Source organism: Leucopleurus acutus (genome assembly GCF_964270905.1).
Source record: "Leucopleurus acutus genome assembly, chromosome: 8".
Lineage (NCBI taxonomy): Eukaryota > Metazoa > Chordata > Mammalia > Artiodactyla > Delphinidae > Leucopleurus > Leucopleurus acutus.
The window spans coordinates 57,418,453-57,436,933 of record NC_139151.1 but is presented as its reverse complement, the minus strand read 5'-3'; the positions used below and the strand labels follow the sequence as shown (position 1 = coordinate 57,436,933).

At 36.5% G+C, this 18,481-nt stretch overlaps 1 protein-coding gene and 1 pseudogene across 4 annotated transcripts in view; both read left to right on the top strand.

Annotated features, from left to right (window-relative positions):
- The window catches only part of RNF169 (ring finger protein 169), a 120,772-nt gene that overhangs the window by 41,092 nt on the left and 61,199 nt on the right, over positions 1-18,481 (top strand). For all 3 annotated transcript variants that reach the window (XR_014326396.1, XR_014326397.1, XM_082845123.1), the window contains exon 3: positions 14,148-14,294. Coding sequence is in view for 1 of the 3 variants with exons in the window: in XM_082845123.1 (XP_082701249.1) it covers positions 14,148-14,294 (147 nt within the window). In the remaining 2 variants the exon portion in view is untranslated. The remainder of the gene's footprint in view (positions 1-14,147; positions 14,295-18,481) is intronic.
- On the top strand, positions 520-3,510 carry LOC309964868 (glyoxalase domain-containing protein 4-like; annotated as a pseudogene). The gene is made up of 2 exons: positions 520-537; positions 1,933-3,510. The product of its transcript is annotated as a glyoxalase domain-containing protein 4-like (transcript).

Genomic DNA, 18,481 nt, shown 5'->3' with positions numbered 1-18,481 from the left:
TATTAAAGTGCTTAAGAGCCATCTAAGTTCAAATCCTGACTCTCCATGTGAATTTGGGCAAGTTAGTTCATCTCTCCATTTCTTAGTTTCCTGGTCTGTAAAGTGGACCCCATAGTACCTAGCTTAAAGGGTTATTGTGAAATAGTGCCTGGTACATAGTAATCCATATATAAGAATTATTATTATTCTTTAAAATTTGGAATTAAAAAAAATCTAGCACAGGGCTTCCGTGGTGGCGCAGTGGTTGGGAGTCCGCCTGCCGATGCGGGGGACATGGGTTCGTGCCCCGGTCCGGGAAGATCCCACGTGCCGTGGAGCGGCTGGGCCCGTGAGCCATGGCCGCTGGGCCTGCGCGTCTGGAGCCTGTGCTCCGCAACGGGAGAGGCCACAACAGTGAGAGGCCCACATACCACAAAAAAAAAAAAAAAAGAAAAAATCTAGCGCAAAGTAACCCCCCTCCATTACTGCCATTTTTTAATTTGTTCATTTGAGTGAGAAGTGGCTGACTGTCAAAAAGTCATGGTTGGAAGCTGGAAAGTTAGTGGTATGAACCATAAATGATTCCCAGTTTTCTTGAACTTTGGACAGTGAAGACCTGTCTTTGCCTTTTCATAATCAATGATTTAGAGCTCTTACTTTATACTTCTTGTGAGTGCACGCCCCTTCATTTAGCCTTTTAGCTTGGCAACTAAACATATGACTTAGTATCTGCTGGTTCAATTTATGTATAAACTTGAACGCTTAAAATTAATTTTATATGCATTTCTGTAGAGCACATGTAATAATTTAAAACCTATATTGAAGTAATTTAAAACACTTTATTACATAAAGGAGAAAATTTGTAAAATGTTATATTGGCATAAATATTTAAATATACTTTATTCTAAACATAACATTTAAATTGAAAGGTGTTTAAGAATTTAAAGTGAAGAGAGCATAGTGTTATCAGTTTGTTAAAATTAGGTAAGAATCATAAGAGCAAATAGTTGCTTTGGTGCTATTTATGTGATTGTTCAAGTAGAAGTCATGGCTTTTGCCTTGTATGCAAGATTTGCTATGATTTCTGGATTCTGTGAGATGGAAGCTTCAAGTAGTCCTTACTTACCCCAAACACTTGCTTTTTGTGGGTAGCATCAGCAGTAGTCACCAATTAGACCCTATATAAGTGGTAACTGTTAGTATCAAATGAGAGCCTAGGAACCAGATGGAAGATGCAAAGCATTGATCACTATAGATACCAAAGTAAATTGAAATGTTCTGATATTAATTTGAATATCTAACAAGTTCATCATGGTCTGGAGCAGTGTTTCTGAAGCAGTGGTCCCCAACTTTATCAGCTTATAATATATATTCTTTTCATAACCCCCTTAATAATTTAAAATATTGTTAATGTCTTCTATTAAAGAATAAGCCCTAGATAAGCAACAAAAATGTATTCAACCTATTTATTGAGGTATTTAGTGGGTAGAACCTTATGGACTATAAGTATATGATTTGTTAGATTGTTAAAAATATATTGAAAATTAAAGATTTCCATCACTACCTTTGTGAATCCTCTTAAGGGTCTGGGGTCCCAGTTTGAGAACCTTTGGCCCAGAGATAACTAGAAAATGTAGGAAATGAGTTATATATGTATAACTCATATAATTTACTATATGTTTTTATATATAATATTTTATAGGAAAAATCTGTTAGTTGTGTGTTAGGGGAAAGATTAAGGAAACACCATGAGGCTAGAAGGTCCTACAACTCTCACAAATTATTTCTGTAGTCTACTATCAGAGGGTGGTGGACCATTTTACCAATTTAGATACGAAAATGAGAAAATTATGGATGCATGAGCCTCTAATCTTTAAAGTGCCATTGGGATTACTGTGCTGGTGTCACCTGTGGGCAGCGCGGCGCTGTACCCGTGAGGGGTGGGTAGTGTAGGTGGTCATAGCGACTCTCAGGGCTCTGCACTTCATGTTCAAAGTGGAAAACCACTTCCAGATGGTGTTTCTATTGTGATGTCCTGGGGATGAAGGCCTTATGATGGGAAATGGAGTAAATCAGTGATAGAATTTGGACCTGAGGATGATCATTTTGTTGCAGAACTGACTTACAGTTATGGCATCGGAGACTATAGCTTGGCAGTGACTTCATGGGTATCACGCTTGCTTCTAGCCAGGCTGTCTGCAAAGCCAGGAAGCTGGAGTGGCCACTCAATGAAGTCGCAGTAGGTGTCTTTGAAACCAAAGCCCCCAGAGGATATAAATTCTATTTGCAGAACCGCAGTCCACCTCAGTCAGATCCTGTATTAAAAGTAACTCTAGCAGTTTCTGATCTTCAGAAGTCCTTGAACTACTGGTCTAATCTGCTGGGAATGAAAATTTATGAAAAAGATGAAAAGAAGCACAGAGTTTTGCTGGGCTATGCTGATAACCAGTTTAAGCTGGAGCTACAGGGCATCCAGGGGGCAGTTGATCATGCAAGCAGCTTTTGGACGAATTGCCTTTTCTTGCCCCCAGAAAGAGTTGTCAGACTTAGAAGACTTGATAAAAAGGGAGAATCAGAAGATTCTGACTCTCCTCGTGAGTCTGGACACTCCAGGGAAAGCAACAGTGCAAGTGATCATTCTGACTGACCCTGATGGACATGAAATTTGCTTTGTGAGGGAAGAAGCGTTTTGAGAACTCTCGAAGATGCATCCAGAGGGAAGCAAATTGTTGGCTGATGCAATGGCAGAAGTTAAAAGAGATGAATGGTTTGCTCCACAAAATAAACCAAAGGCTTCAGGTTAACTGAAGACATCAGGTGGAACAGGCGTTAGTGATTCCTGTCAAACACCTGTGAGGCCTGATGTGTGATAAATGCTCTCACAACTTGATGGTTTCCTATACAGGCAAAGAGGCTGGAGTGGTGAAAATTTGTGTATTTTAACCTTTGAGAGCTCTGATATATTTTAGAGAGAAAATCCTATCATCATCAGTCCATTTAGAGGAGAACTCTTGCTGACATCTGCGCTGTCACTGTAAGGGCAAATTCTGTGTGTGACTGTGTTAGATTAGTAATAAATTCTTCTCCAGCCTGGGACAGCTATATGGAACATTATCTTTGGTTGGGGATGGAGGGAATTTTGATAAGCATGTAGATTTAATGAGAACAATTAAATCCAAATTAAAAAAAAAATGCCATTGAGCAGCACTCTTCCCACCAGCCCTGTGTTCATGGCACTGTCGGGTTGGTTACCTTTTATTGTGGAATTGAGAGAAGCTCCCCAAAGCATGGGGACTGGTAGAGTCGCCAAAATAGGTATAGTTTGTATTGCAGAGAATATTAGTTGGAAGACCTATTAAAAATTGATTAGTCCCATCATATCTTTCATTTCGATCACATTCTTATAGAATCTAAGCACCATGCAAACAGCTTTGTCATTTTTGATCAGGGCTGTATCCTCAGCACTAAAAGCAATGCCTAACACATAGACTGTAGTGCTCGGTAAATATCTGTGGAATTAAACTTATTGAATACAGGCCCTATGTCCAGAACTAAAGTGGGAGGGGGGAAATCAAGGATGAATAGCATGGTTCCAGGTTGATAGAAGCTCATAGTGTCTGAGGGAAGGGAAATTTGAAAACAAGCAATTGGACACAAGCAATTTGTGTTAAAAATCCGTGGTAGAAAGAAGTATGTTCTGGATGTTATGAAATGTATTTTAAAATATTTCATTTGAAACAGTGTGGTGTATATGTGTTTTGCTTTAAACTCTAAGGATGGCTAGTTAACATTGAAGTACTAATAGGGAATACATACTCTGGAGTAGTTACTTAGCATTTGAGAGACTATAATCAGAACTTTCTCTGCATAGGCTCCTATAAGCCCTTCCATTATTTCTATAATCACCCAGCATCTGAGGTTTTTTAACTTGCATAATGGATGTTATAAATGATTTCTAAATTTTTAATTTGTGTAATATTTAAACAAATATAAAAAAACAATAAAATGAACAATAAAACCCCTGTATACCCATCACTCAGATTCTACAGTTATGAAGATAAATAATTTTTCATGGTGAAATGAGTATTATTCAAGATATATGGATTAGCTACAAATATTCTATAGGCATCTCCACCCTTCCATGAACAGGATTTAAGAATCTAGCGAGCTCAACAGTCTATTCCTTTGACGGCACCTTGCCCTATGTCTAGGAATTCTGTTTACTCCTGTGTTTAGCTGTTAGACAGTTCAACTACCTGATTCTAATTAGAAGACTAGTTGAAGCCTGCTACTAGGATATTGCCTTGAGAAACCTGTCATACAGATTTTTTTTTTTTTTTTGCGGTACGCGGGCCTCTCACTGTTGTGGCCTCTCCTGTTGCGGAGCACAGGCTCGGGATACGTAGGTTCAGTGGCCATGGCTCACGGGCCCAGACACTCCGCGGCATGTGGGATCCTCCCGGACCAGGGCACGAACCCGTGTCCCCTGCATCGGCAGGCAGACCCTCAACCACTGTGCCACCAGGGAAGCCCCCAGATTGTTTATTGTAGTATCTAAAAGGATAGAAAGCTAGCTGGAATTTCATGATACTTATATAATAGGTTGTGCTGTAAAATATATATGACATAAAATTTGCCAATTTAACCACTTCAAGTGTACAATTCAGCGGCCTTAAGTACATTCACAGTGTTGTGCAATCAAAACTGCTTTCTTTTTCCGAAATATTTTGATCACTCCAAACAGAAACTGTGTACCCATTAATATCTCCCCATTCTACCATCACCCCAGGCCCTAGTAACCTCTAACCTTCTTTCTACAAATTTGCCTATTCTAGATATGTAAGTGGAATCGTATTGTATTTGTCCTTTTGTGACCTGGCTTATTTCACTCAGCATAATGTTTTCAAGGTTCATTCACATTGTAACATGTTTTAGTACTACATTCCTTTTTTTGGCTGGATATCCCATTGTATGCATATATCACATTTTGTTGATCCTTTCATCTCCTTCCCACTTTTTGGCTCTTGTGAATAATGCTGCAATAAACATTGGAATACAAGTATCTGTTTGACTCCTGGTTTTATTTTGGGTATGTAATTAGGAGTGGAAGTGCTGGGTCATGGGAATAATTGAATGTTTAATTTTTTGAGAAATCGTCATACTGTTTTCTACAGCAGCTGCACCATTTTACATTCCTACTAGCAATGTATGAGGGCTCCAATTACTCCATGTTCTTGTTAGCACTTGTTATTTTCTGAGTTTTAAAAAAATAATCATTCTAGTGGGTATCTCGTTAGGTTTTGATTTGCATTTCCCTAATGAATAATGATGTTGAGCCTTTTTTCATGTGCTTATTGACCATTTTATATCTTCTTTGGAGAAATGTCTATTCAAGTCTTTTGCTTAGTTTTGAATTGGGTTGTTTGTCTTTTGGTTGTTTAGTTTTAAGAGTTTTTTATGTATTCTGAATATTAAATCCTTATCAGATACATGATTTGCAAATATTCTCTCCCACTCTATAGGTTGTCTTTTCACTTTTTTGATAGTGTCCTTTGCACAAAAGTTTTTAATTTTGATGAAGTCCAATTAACCTGTTTGTTCTTTTTGGCATAAGTTGTGTATGCCTTTCTATTTGGCTTTTTTACTCAGCATAATTATTTTGAGATTCATTCACTAATTACATGTATCAATAGTTTATTCTTTTTTATTGCAGAATACTATTTCATTGTATGGATATGTCACAATATGTTTATCTATTTGCCTGTTAATAGAAATTCGGGTTGTTTCCAGTTCTTGGCTATTACAAATAAAGCTACTGTGAACATTCACATGCAAGTCTTTGTATAGAATAGAATTTTTTTTCTCTTAGGTAAATACTTAGTCATGAGAAGGCTGGATCATATGGTAGGTGTGTGTCCTTTTTTAAGAAACTGCCAAACTTTTCCAAAGTGGTTTTACCATTTTAATTCCTACCAGTAGAGTATGAAAGTTCTGGTTTCTCTCAATCTTTGTCAGCGTTTGCTGTGGTGAGTCTTTTTAAGCAATTCTAACTGGTGTGTAATGGTATCTCATTGTGGTTTTAATTTGTATTTCCCTGATGACCAGTGATGTTGAGCATCTTTTCATGTGTTTATTTGTATTTTCTTGCTGTTGAATTTTGAAAGATCTTCAGGTACAAGTCTTAACGGGTATATGCTTTGCAAATATTCTTCTCCCAGTGTGTGTCAGTCTTTTCATTTTCTTAGAGCCTTTTGATGGGTAGAAGTTTTTAACTTTCAAAAAATACAGTTTAGGGCTTCCCTGGTGGCACAGTGGTTAAGAATCCGCCTGTCAATGTAGGGGACACGGGTTCGAGGCCTGGTCTGGGAAGATCCCACATGCCGCAGAGCATTTAAGCCCGTGGACCACAACTACTGAGCCTGCGCTCTAGAGCCCACGTGCCACAACTCCTGAAGCCCCTGCGCCTAGAGCCCATGCTCTGCAACAAGTGAAGCTACTGCAATGAGAAGCGCGCACACCACAACGAAAGTAGCCCCTGCTTGATGCAACTAGAGAAAGCTGCTCACAGCAACAAAGAACCAAAGCAGCCAAAAATAAATAAATTTATTTATTTTTTAAAAAATACAGTTTATATATTTTTTTTCCTTTGTGGATTTTGCTTTTGGTGTTATATCCAAGAATTCTTTTCCCAGCCCAAAGCCACAAAGATTTTCTCCTATGTTTTCTTCCAGACATTTTAGAGTTTTAGGCTTTACATGTAGGTCTGTGATCCATTTTGAGTTTTTATAGTGTGTGTATGGATTTCCCAGTTATTCTGGCACCATTTGTTGAAAAGACTATCCTTTCTCCATTGGATTGCCTTTTGCACCTTTGTCAAAAATTAGTTACCCATATATTTATGGGATTATTTCTAAACTCTGTATTGTATCTGTACCATTGATCTGTTTGTTTATTTTCACACCAATACCATGCTGTTTTGATTATTGTAGCTTTATAATAAGTCTTGAAATCCATTAGTATTAATCCTCCAATTTTGTTCTTTTTCAAAGTTATTTTGGCTTCTTGGTTCTCTGTATATCCATCTGAATTTTAGTATTGGCTTGCCAGTTTCTACAAAAAAACTTGCTGGCATTCTGATTGGGATTGCATTGAGTCTATAGATCAATTTGGGGAGAACTGACATCTCAATAATTGAGTCTTCATATCCGTCAACATGGTATTCTTCTATTTATTTAGGTCTTCTTTAGTTTCTCTTGGCAGTGTTCTGTGGTTTTCACTTTCCAGATATTTTGTCAGATTTATCTTAAGTATTTCACATTTTTGGATATTACTGTAAGTGTTATAATTCTTGCGAGTATGTAAAAATACTGTTGGTTTTTATATTTTGATATTTTATCCTACAGCTGTGCTAAACTCATTTAGTAGTTTTAGTAGCTTTTTTGTAGATTCTGGTGGATTTTCTACATGGAGGATCATGTTGTCTGTGAATAATGACTGTTATTATTGGAGGACTTTACTTACAGATTTTAAAATGATAATCATCAAGACACTATGGTGTCGGCATAAGGAAAAGACATATAATCAGTAGAATAGAGTATAGTCCTGGAATAAACCCACTCATATATAGTCAGTTGATGTTCACAAAGGCACAAAAGTAATTCAGTGGCAAAAGAACAATCTTTTCAACAATGGTGCTGGAACAAACTGAATATCCTATGAATAAGTAAAAGTCAATCTTGATCTCTCCTTTATACCATATACAAACATTAATTCAAAATGCATCATAGACTAAATGTAAAAGCTAAAACTATGCAGAAGAAAACAGAAGAAAAAGTTATTGACCTTGGGGTAGGCAAAGATTTACTAGTCAAGAACCGAAAAAATCCTAATCACAGAAGAAAAAAATGATATTAAATTTTATTAAAGTAAAAAACCTCCACTCATTTAAGAAATATGCAGAGCAAAGACTGGGAGAAGATATTCTCAAAATGTGTATCTAACAGTGGACTTTTATCCAGAACTTATAAAAAAAACTCATGCACCTGATAATAAGGTTAAAAAAATAGGATAAAAGGTTTTATTGAAAATAGACACTTCACAAAAGAAGACATGCTACTAAACATATGAAAAGATGCTCAACATAATTAACCAGCAGGGAAATACTCATTAAAATCACATATAGGATATCCCCTACATCCTCTGGAATAGCTAAAATTAAAAGGCTAAGAATTCCACGTGTCCAAATGAGTATGAGAATGTAAATAAGCTGGAACTCTCATGCATTGTTAGTGGGAATATAATCCTCCCTCGGTATTTGTGGGGGAATGGTTCCAGAAACCCCGTGGATACCAAAATCCATGGATGCTCAAGTCCCTTATATAAAATCGCAGAGTACAGTTGGCCTTTGGTGTCTGTGGGATTGGTGTACATGGGTTCCACCAAAGACAGATTGATTTTTGATCTGTGGTTGGTTAAATCCACTGATGGTGGAACCCACGGATGTGGAGGGCTGACCGTGTAAAATGGTATAACCTCCATGGGAAACATTTTGGCAGTTTATAAATTTAAACATATACTTACTACTTGACCCAGGAATTCCACTTGTAGCTGTTTAGACAAGCAAAATAAAAACATCTGTTCACAAAAAGACATGAATGTTCATAACAGCTTTATAACAGCCCCAAACTGAATACAACCCAAACGTACAATACTTGAATGGATAAACAAATTGTGGTATATTCATACAATGGAATATAACTCATCCATAAAAGGAATATAATATAATAAACTTAGTAACATGGATGAATATCAAAAATATGCTGTGAATGAATCCTGACATAAAGGAATATATGCTGTATGATTTTATAACAGGCAAAACTAATCTGTAGTCATAGTTATAAGATTAAGGGTTGCTTAGGGCTGAGTGGCATGGGAGATTGATTACTAGTGGGTTTTTTTAAGTGGATTTTTTTTTGTCATTTGTCTTTGTATTTGTTTTTGTCTGTGCTGCAAGGCTTGTGGGATCTTAGTTTCCTGACCAGGAATCGAACCTGGGCCCTCGGCAGTGAAAGCACGGAGTCCTAGGCACTGGACCGCCAAGGAATTCCCACTAGTGGGTTTGAAGGGACTTTTTTGGGTGGTAAAAATGTTCTATATCTTGATTAGGGATACAGTTACATGGATATATACATTTGTCAAAATTCATCGAGCTATGCATTCCATGTGATCATTTTATCGTATGTAGATTATGCCTTAACATAGTTGATTTTTTAAAAACCAGTTCAAAGTGGATTGTAGATCTAAATGTGAAAGGTCAAATAATAAGCTCCTTAAAGATACGATGAGAGAATTTCTGAAATGGGATATAAAAAACACTAATGTTAAATTAAACTGTATTAAAACCTGGAGCATCTTGTCTTTAAAAGGCACTAACAGGAGAGTGAAAAAGGCAAGCGGGCTTCCCTGGTGGTGCAGTGGTTGAGAGTCCGCCTGCCGATGCAGGGGACACGGATTTGTGCCCCAGTCCGGGAAGATCCCACATGCCGCGGAGCAGCTGGGCCCGTGAGCCATGGCCGCTGAGCCTGCGCGTCTGGAGCCTGTGCTCCGCAACAGGAGAGGCCACAACAGTGAGAGGCCTGCGTACCGCAAAAAAAAAAAAAAAAAAAAAGGCAAGCTACCGTGAGAGGGGGAAAAAAAGTGTGGGTGTGTGGGTGGGTGTATGTATGTATCTTGTAGGTATATTTTTTTTCTTGAAAACTGTAGGTATATTTTGTAGGTATATTTTTTTTCTTGAAAACTTGTAGGTATATTTTTTTTCTTGAAAACTGCCTCATATTCAAAAAATATAAATAACTCCTACAAATTACTAGGGAAAATCTCAAATATTTTAAAGGAGAAAGGACAACGATGTGAATAGGCACATCATAAAAGAGAATTTCCAAATAGTCAATAAAGACATGAAAAGCTGCTCTAGATCTTTAGTCATCAGAGAAATGCAAATTGAAGTCATAATGCAGTATCAATATATATGCACTGAAATGGCTAAAATAGACAATACTGTTAACAAGGTTGAGAGCAACTGTCATTCTGCTACATTGCAGGTTGGGGTGGGAGTGTAATTTGTACAACCAGTTTGGGGAAACTATGGCAGTGTACCCGTGCGTTATGACTAAACAGCTTCTCTTTTAGAATATACCGCACAGAACAGTATGTGTATCAGGATACATACACAAGAATGTTCATAGCAGTTTATTTGTAAATAGCTACAAATTAATAACTATGCAAATATCCATTAACAATAGAATTGTTGTTTTGTAGTCAAACAATGGAATACTATAAAACAATGAGAAAGAACAACCTACTACATGCAACTACATGGATGAATCTCACAAATGGAATGTTGACTAAGGAAGACAGATTCAATACATATATAAGATTCCACTTATATAAATTTCAGAAATAGGTGAAATGATTCTTTTTGGTGTGGGAAGCTGGGATCATGGTTACTTTGGGGTGAGGAATAGGCACAAGGGGTACTGCTAATATATTGTTTCTTGATCTGGGTGGTAGTTACATGGATGTGCTTATTTTGTATAATTTGTCATGCTTTACATTTATGATTTGTACACTGTATATAATGCTTTGATTTTTAAAAGTTTATTTTTGGGAATTCACTGGCAGTCCAGTGGTTAAGACTCTGTGCTTCCACTTCAGGGGTTCAATCTCTGATCGGGGAGCTAAGATCCTACATGGCACGCGGCCTGGCCAAAAAAAAAACCAAAAACGTTTATTTATAAAAATTAATGATGAAAAAGTAAAGATATTTTGAGGAAAAAAATTACATTGTACTCTTGATAGTGTGGCTGAGAATGAGATTACTGTACAGAAATCAATAGTTTTTCTTTAATAATTAGCATCTAAAAATGGAGGCAGGGACTTCCCGGCAGTCCAGCGGTTAGGACTCCCCGCTTCCACTGCAGGGGGCATGGGTTCCATCCTTGGTCAGGGAACTAAGATCCTGTGAGCTGCTGGGCGTGGCCAATAAATTTAAAAAAAAATGGAGGCAGTAATAAGCATTCCACTTACAGTGGTGGGCGGCTTCACTTGGTACAAGCTGAGATCTCTTTTGTTTTGGCTCCTACTGCTTGCCTCTTGCTTTTAGCTCTAGGGCTTCTCTGTGGTTGCTGCTGCAGTCCCTACCACAAGAACTTACTTGAGCCAGCGTCAGGGGTATTTAACATCCCGTGGAGCAAACTTTGGTCAGCAGGAAGTGGGAGTCTATATATATATATATATATATATATATATATATATGCTTCCCCCTTTCTCACTTCTGATTGATAGTCTTGAGCTGCATTGCATACAGTTTCTCATATTGTCTTCTGTAGCCAACTGTCAAGCCAACCACTTTTATTGGCTTGCTGTCTCTCCTTGTTATACTACTCGATCCTTAACTCCTGCTACCCAATAAAGTATTCATGAATAAGCCTTCTACTCAGACTCTGACCTGCTCCCCATAACAAAGAATTATCTAACCCAAAATGTCAGTAGTGCTGAGGTTGAGAAACCGTGGTATTTGAAGCCAGTGGTTTGCTTTAAAATCTAAGCTCTTCGATATTCAAACACTGACTTCAGGAAATAACCACTGAATGTTAATTTTTGTGTCTATAAAATGATAATGATAAGGTAAGCTCTATAAACTTAATGCCCAAAACATGGAAGAGTTCAGTAAACAGCAGCTATTGATACTTCTTATTCAAGTTTATATGCTATTTTCTGACACCAAGTCATTTTCGCTGAATATAAAAACTCTTCCCTAGATACCAAGTTCTCAAGTCCTTATAAATAACCATCAAAAGGGACCAAAAAAAAAGCATCTGCAGAACCCAATATAGAGAAAACACCAACATGATTCATGTGAAGATTTAAATGTATATATGGGTTTTTCAATTTTGTAAATTTTTACCTTTAAGGTGATGCTGTGTTAGCAGAGACTCAACATTGCAATGAGAAGGTTGTTTTGCCAACAACACACAAGTTTATTGTCAAAAACTTTGAGAGCAGCCATAAACATTATTAGGAGGTAAAGGATGCATTCTAAAACACTAGAAAAGCCAGAGAACATAGTATGTAAACACAAGCACAAAACAAAATAACACTAAAATACATAAAACAGGAAATTTAATATTTAGTTTTTTTTTTGTTTTTTTTGTTTTTTTGGTGGTACGTGGGCCTCTCACTGCCGCGGCCTCTCCCGTTGCGGAGCACAGGCTCCGGGCGCGCAAGTTCAGCGGCCATGGCTCACGGGCCCAGCTGCTCCGCGGCACGTGGGATTCCCCCAGACCGGGGCACGAACCCGCGTCCCCTGCATCGGCAGGCGGACTCTCAACCACTGCGCCACCAGGGAAGCCCTAATATTTAGTTTTTTAAAAATAGCAACGTCTGTGTACGTATATATTGTTGGGGGCTATCCTATGCATTTCGGATGTTTAGTAGCAGTTCCTGGCCTCTACCCACTAGATGCCAGTAGCACCACACACCTTATCCCCTCAGTTGTGACAGTCAGAAGTGTCTCCAGACATTGCCAGATGTATCCTGAGAGGCAAAATCATCCTTGGTTGAGAACAACCGAGGTAAACATAGGTTTGAATTCCAGCTCCAAGGCTATGGCTCTGTGAATTTGCCATAGTTTTTTTTAAACCTTAGTTTTTTTTTAATTTTTAAAGTAGAGATAATGAGATAATGTAACAGTGCTTTAGCTCCGCACCTGACACATAGAGTTCAGTAAATGATAACGTGATGCTAAAACCTGCTTTTTGTGTGTGCCACTCTGCCTTTCTATCCTCTAAAAGTGAAATGCCCCTTTGTAGCCTGTGGTCATCTAAGATCATTAAAAGGCATTGATGTAAGATCATAAAAAGGCATTGATCTTTCATGTGGGCAGTTAGCATAGACTTCAGGTTTGCTTTCTGCCTAGCTATGGGTTAGCTTTCTTCCTCTTGTGTTCTTGTTTGACTTGGGCAGAGTTGGGAGTACATTATTTCATTTGAGTCTCCTCCTGACGTAACATTGTTTATGGTGTTCTTTGCATATTCATAACCTCTTGAATTAGACCCAGCATGTTAAAGACTAGTTCAGGCTTATTGGAATCATACCTGTGGAAATTGGAAAGATAAGACTAAATCTTATTGTTGTTTATTGTTATTGTTGTTTTTGTTTTTTAACCCAGTTGACAGCCAATGAAAAATATTTATTTGTTCTTTAGTTTTATTTTATAAGTATGATTAAAAATATTAATAGCCTAGAATTGCTTTCATATACATTGTCATTTAAATTTTATTAAAATCCTAGGCAATGAAAAGAGAATAAAGGGAGGTTAGGAAAGGGAACTCTTGATATACTGTAAGTATATAGCAAGATACTGCAGTAAATACTTTATATTATTATCTCATTTATTTCTTACAACGATATCTGCAAAGTAAGTAGAGTTATCCTGTTTTGTAGGTGAGCATATGGTGGTTCATTTGCCCAAGATCATATAGCTGCTAAATAAGTGACAGAACCACTAGAACCCAGGTTTTAAATTCCAAAACCCATCTTATTTTCATAATGCCATGCTACCTCCCCCAAATGAGGAGCATATTAGTCTGCCTTAACTTTCTTTGTAGACAATGTATCTTGACCTATCCTGTGGATCACAAGATCCACATAAATTGTAGGATGATGGAACTGTGATAAGCCATTTTTTCTGTTTCCAGTAGGCCCAAAGACCTTTCTTGCCTAGACCAACTTCTCTGGCCCTCTGTGGCCTACATCTTTGCTGTTCTCCTGGTCCAGTGTAGTTATATCTGGTTTATGGGAGTAAGGAAAGTTTTTAGGTTTCACCTTTTTTGGCTAAGTGAATAAACCTTATTTTTTGATTATGTGTATTATCTTAGCCTTTGTGATTTCATATTGCTCAAGAATGCAGAGAAGTTAAATCTTAAGCCATGAAGGGAATGTTAGGCAAGATTCAAGTAAAAGTAGACTTAAAAATTAAGAGGGCTTTATAGCAAATAAGAAAATAGTCTCAAAACTTTCCTGTTTGTTCTAATAGACTACTGAGTAAAAGATGGTTTTAAGTCTATAGTTGCCTAAAACTACTGTCTTGGTGTGATTTGTATTTTTAGCTGAGAGAAGAAAAGTTACAAGAGGAGAAAACCTCTGAAGATCAAATCCACAGGCTGTTACCAGAGGATACAGAAATGGGAAAAAGGAAAATGGATGAACAGAAAAAAAGAGATGAGCCATTAGTACTGAAGACAAATCTAGAGCGTGTAAGTAGATCACCTTTTTGATGGACGCCTGCCTCAAAATCAGCAATTAGCCCAGGTGATGTGGATCTGAAAAACCTTTGTTGGTGAATAGTAACAGTCATTGACTGTGCTGCTTAAGAGTAGTGAAGAACTTAGCATTCAGGTGGAGAGCTGGAGAAAATGATTTGTGAATGGGACAATGAGACTTGTGTGGAAAGATTAAGGGGGAACAGTGGGGAAAAAAGGTGTGTGAGAGGAAAAACCTAGTATAGTTTACTACTTGTGGTAAGTTTTATACATATATTGTCATTTTAATTTATGAGTTGTTATTTGACATCTGAGTTCTGTATGTGTTATATCCTCAACTAGATTTCCTTATAGTTTGTATTTTACTTCCCTTTACTCTTTATAACGCCCCAAACAGCACAGTTCTATTTACAAAGTATGTCCTCAATATTAGATTACTTAGTTTAAACTTAACCTAATTATACTTCTAATGGGCCAAATCTTGCCTGAATTTTTTTTCATTACTTATTTACCAAGCAAATTACTGGAAAATGTTGTAAATGGTATATTTAACTAATACAAGAAAGCACTTTTGGAGGATCCACTGATTATGGTTCAAATGGATGATTACAATTGTTTTTTTTTTCTTTAGTAATTCATATTGGATTAGACATCTTCTATTGATATATGTATATCTTAGCATACCTTTAGAGTCATATCTATTAAAATGTTTTGTGATTCAGGCTTGTTAGTATTTCAGGCTATATTTTTAATTAGGTGGATTTAATAAAACTTTACCATATATAAAGACAGACAACATACCAGAATAGAGGGAAAAAATATCTCTAGACCTGAAGTCTGCCTGTTAAACAGGTCCCAGCATTGTAACAGATTGTACGACTTTGGCCAGGTTACTTAATTTCTCTGTGCTTTAGGTTTACTCTTTGCAAAGGCATTTTTCCTGAACTTCAGAATTTGAGATTACTTAAGCTTTCTTGGATTGATAGTATTTGCTGACTGTCAATGTATATGTGGGGCTTTTTTACCCCAGTTATAATAATAATAATTGCTACTATTTAATTATTGTTAAAAACAATCATTTGCATTCCAACCTTCTAAAAGATTCAGTTTAACAAATATGAAATGCTTATGTACTCTCATTGCTCTGTTCATTGGGAACTATAGAAGGAAAAAGACTGCTTTTGGAGAGAATACAGTTTATCTAGGAAGGCAAGAATAAAATATATGATAGTCTTGTGCATATAGTATGTCTTCTGACTAATAGCCCCAACTGTTGTCTGTAGTCTCTAAAGACCGCAAACTCTGCCTCTTCACCCCAACAGGACTGTCCATTAGTGTCCTCAGGGAAAACAGCCCAGAAAGACATTTCTTTTTAGGACAAACCAATTTTGACAAAAAGAGCTTACTCTTTACTATGGTCCTTTTGATAGAAAGAACCTATTGTTTTTGGCCTTGCCAGATCTAGGTTTCCTCCAGGAAATGATCTCTAGTATTAATTCATAGCAAGGATGGGAAATTGCTCTAATTATTTTTTCTTTTGCCACTGTAATCTTTGAAGTAGAAATTAATTACATCAACCTAAAATTTAATCTTAAAAGGAATCAGGAAGTACAAATCCTGATTGGCAATGGCCAGTTTTGCAAAATTTCCTGTACATTGAATAAAATCAGATCTGTGAACACTTTAAGTTTTAGATTTTTGTGATTTTACCTTTTTTCCGTTTGCTTTTATATTTTTGAGGACTTTTAAAATTTTACTTTAAATATGTCTTAAGAAATTTTGGTGTTGAACAAATAATTTCATTTAGTTTAGCCAAGGATGCATTCATATTGGGACTGAAAAGAAGCTCAAGTGGTCTCAGTGAAAAGCCAGCTGAAGGATTATATTTTATATAGAGAGTATTATGATTAGAGCTGGACTGATCATTTCACTGTCCTGCTCCAAAAACCTCAGTGGCTCCCCATTTCCTGTGGAATTAAATGAGAACTCTTCACCCCAACATTCAGGTCCTTAGTATTATTCTAGCTTATCTTTCCATTTTTGCTTACATTCGAGAACTCCAGGGAACAGAGCTGTTTGCTTTCCCCCAAATGTATAATCTATGCTTTCCCTCCTGAGAATCCTTGCTCTTGCGTTTCATCTCATTGAAATGCCACTGACCTTACCTGTTGAAAGGCTATTTATCTTTCCATGTCCAGTTCAAAAGCTGTCACCTTCCTGGAACCTATAGGGATTCCTCACTTTTTCTCCACTCCCATCATCCATTCTCTTCAAGTTTTCTCTCCTCACTTTGTAACTTTTATAGGACTTATTTCATTCTTCCTTACATTATGGTTATTTGTGTGTTTGTGTTTCTCTACTTAATTTGTAAGTTTGTTAAGTATAGGAAATGTGTCTTACTGTTTTTTAAATATCCCATAGTACCTTGCACATCACAAGTGTTTGATACGTGTTTATCAAGTTGAATCCAAATAGAGGAAGAAAAGTGCTTATTCTAGAAACAGTTATTTATTCAGAAAGAAAATAAAATAGGCACGATGTTTAATTTATTACGATTTGTTATGGTGCAGTTAATACCGACAGTAGTGCAAATTGTTGGAAAACAATTTGGTGTAACAATTATAGTCATACTAAAGATTATAAAGTTGAAAGTGAAAAACTGCTTGTCATCCCATAGCCTAGAGAAAACTCCTATAAACATTTTGGTGAATATTCTTCCAGACTTCACTTCTAAGTGTGTTTGTGTGTGTGTGTGTGTGTCTGTGTGTGTGTGTGTGTGTGTATAAAATGTACTGTTTTTCTTTTCAGAAAATGTAACCCAGTATACATACTGTTTTATAACCTTCTTTAATAAATTATAAGTCCTGGATGTCTTTCCATGTAAATAAAGAATCCCATATCATTATTTAGTGGTCTGCTAGTTATTCTTTACTGTAGAATTTATCCAGTTAATTAATCTGTTGATATTTTGCTGTCTTAAAACCACTGCTGTGATGAAATCCACATGTCTCATTAGTTCCTTATAAATTACTAGAAGTGGAATGATCAGATCAAAGGGAGTGTACTTCTTAAGACTTTTTGGTACTTATTATTCAGTTGACCTCCAGGAAGTTTGTACTAAACTTTGAACTTTAAAGTTTGTATTAAACAGTAGTAAACAAATGTGCTAAACTAATTTCCTCGCACCCTTGCCAACCCTGGGTATTATCATTCTTTTAACTTTTTTTAGGCACAACGTTTAAAAAAATATCATTTTAGAGATTTCCATTTTAGGAATCGATAGTCCTGTATGCTTGTTTTTATCCAAAGTTAAAGGTGAGAGGTAAATATTTTCCTATCTTATGGCTCTAGGTTTCGTGAGGGTAGAAATATAGAGGGATTGGGGGTCAGGGTACCTTCTGTTTATATAATTATTTATTTATAATAATGTAAATTTATTTTCAACAATTAAAAGGAACCTGGCATATACCTATTATAATACCAGAGTTTTTTCTTAAAAGATTAATAGTATTAAAATTGATATAAATAAAATCTACCTTTTGTTGAGCACTTACTACTTGTGAGCTAATGCACCATGTGTTTTTAATGGTTTATCACAATATACGTAGTAGACAGATCATTTTTAATTTTATAGATGAGAAACTGAGGCTCAAAAAGGTAAAGCAATTAACCTATAGTGACAGTGATAGCTAAGTAATAGAGCGGGAATTTGAACATTGTTTTATTTGGTACCGAATTGATTATGCAGAAAGACCTAAAAAAAATTGCCATTATTTATCCCGTTGAGTCTGTTGATGTCAAAAGTTTTTCTTTCCAATAAATTTGGTAATGGGTTAGTGCTATTAAAGTTTCTCCAGTGAATAGTTTGTACAACAGGGTTCTTTAAGGAGGGATAGATACCCTACAGAATGGAAAAGCTTCTCTGTAAATTGTAATCCTTCAACTGTTTCTTAAAGGCTGTTGGAAACATAGCCTGTTGTATGAATGTGCCTATCAACCTAGAGAATAAAAGGCATTTAAGGAATACAGGGTACTCTGAGCCAAAAGACGCCTTGCATGCCTCTGTCTACAACTCTAACTTTGATAGTCATTGAATCATTAGAAAACTGGTTAATCATTAGATTATTAGACTTTTTTTGTTTACCTACTATATAATGGTATCAGAAGTTTTAAAGAAAAGG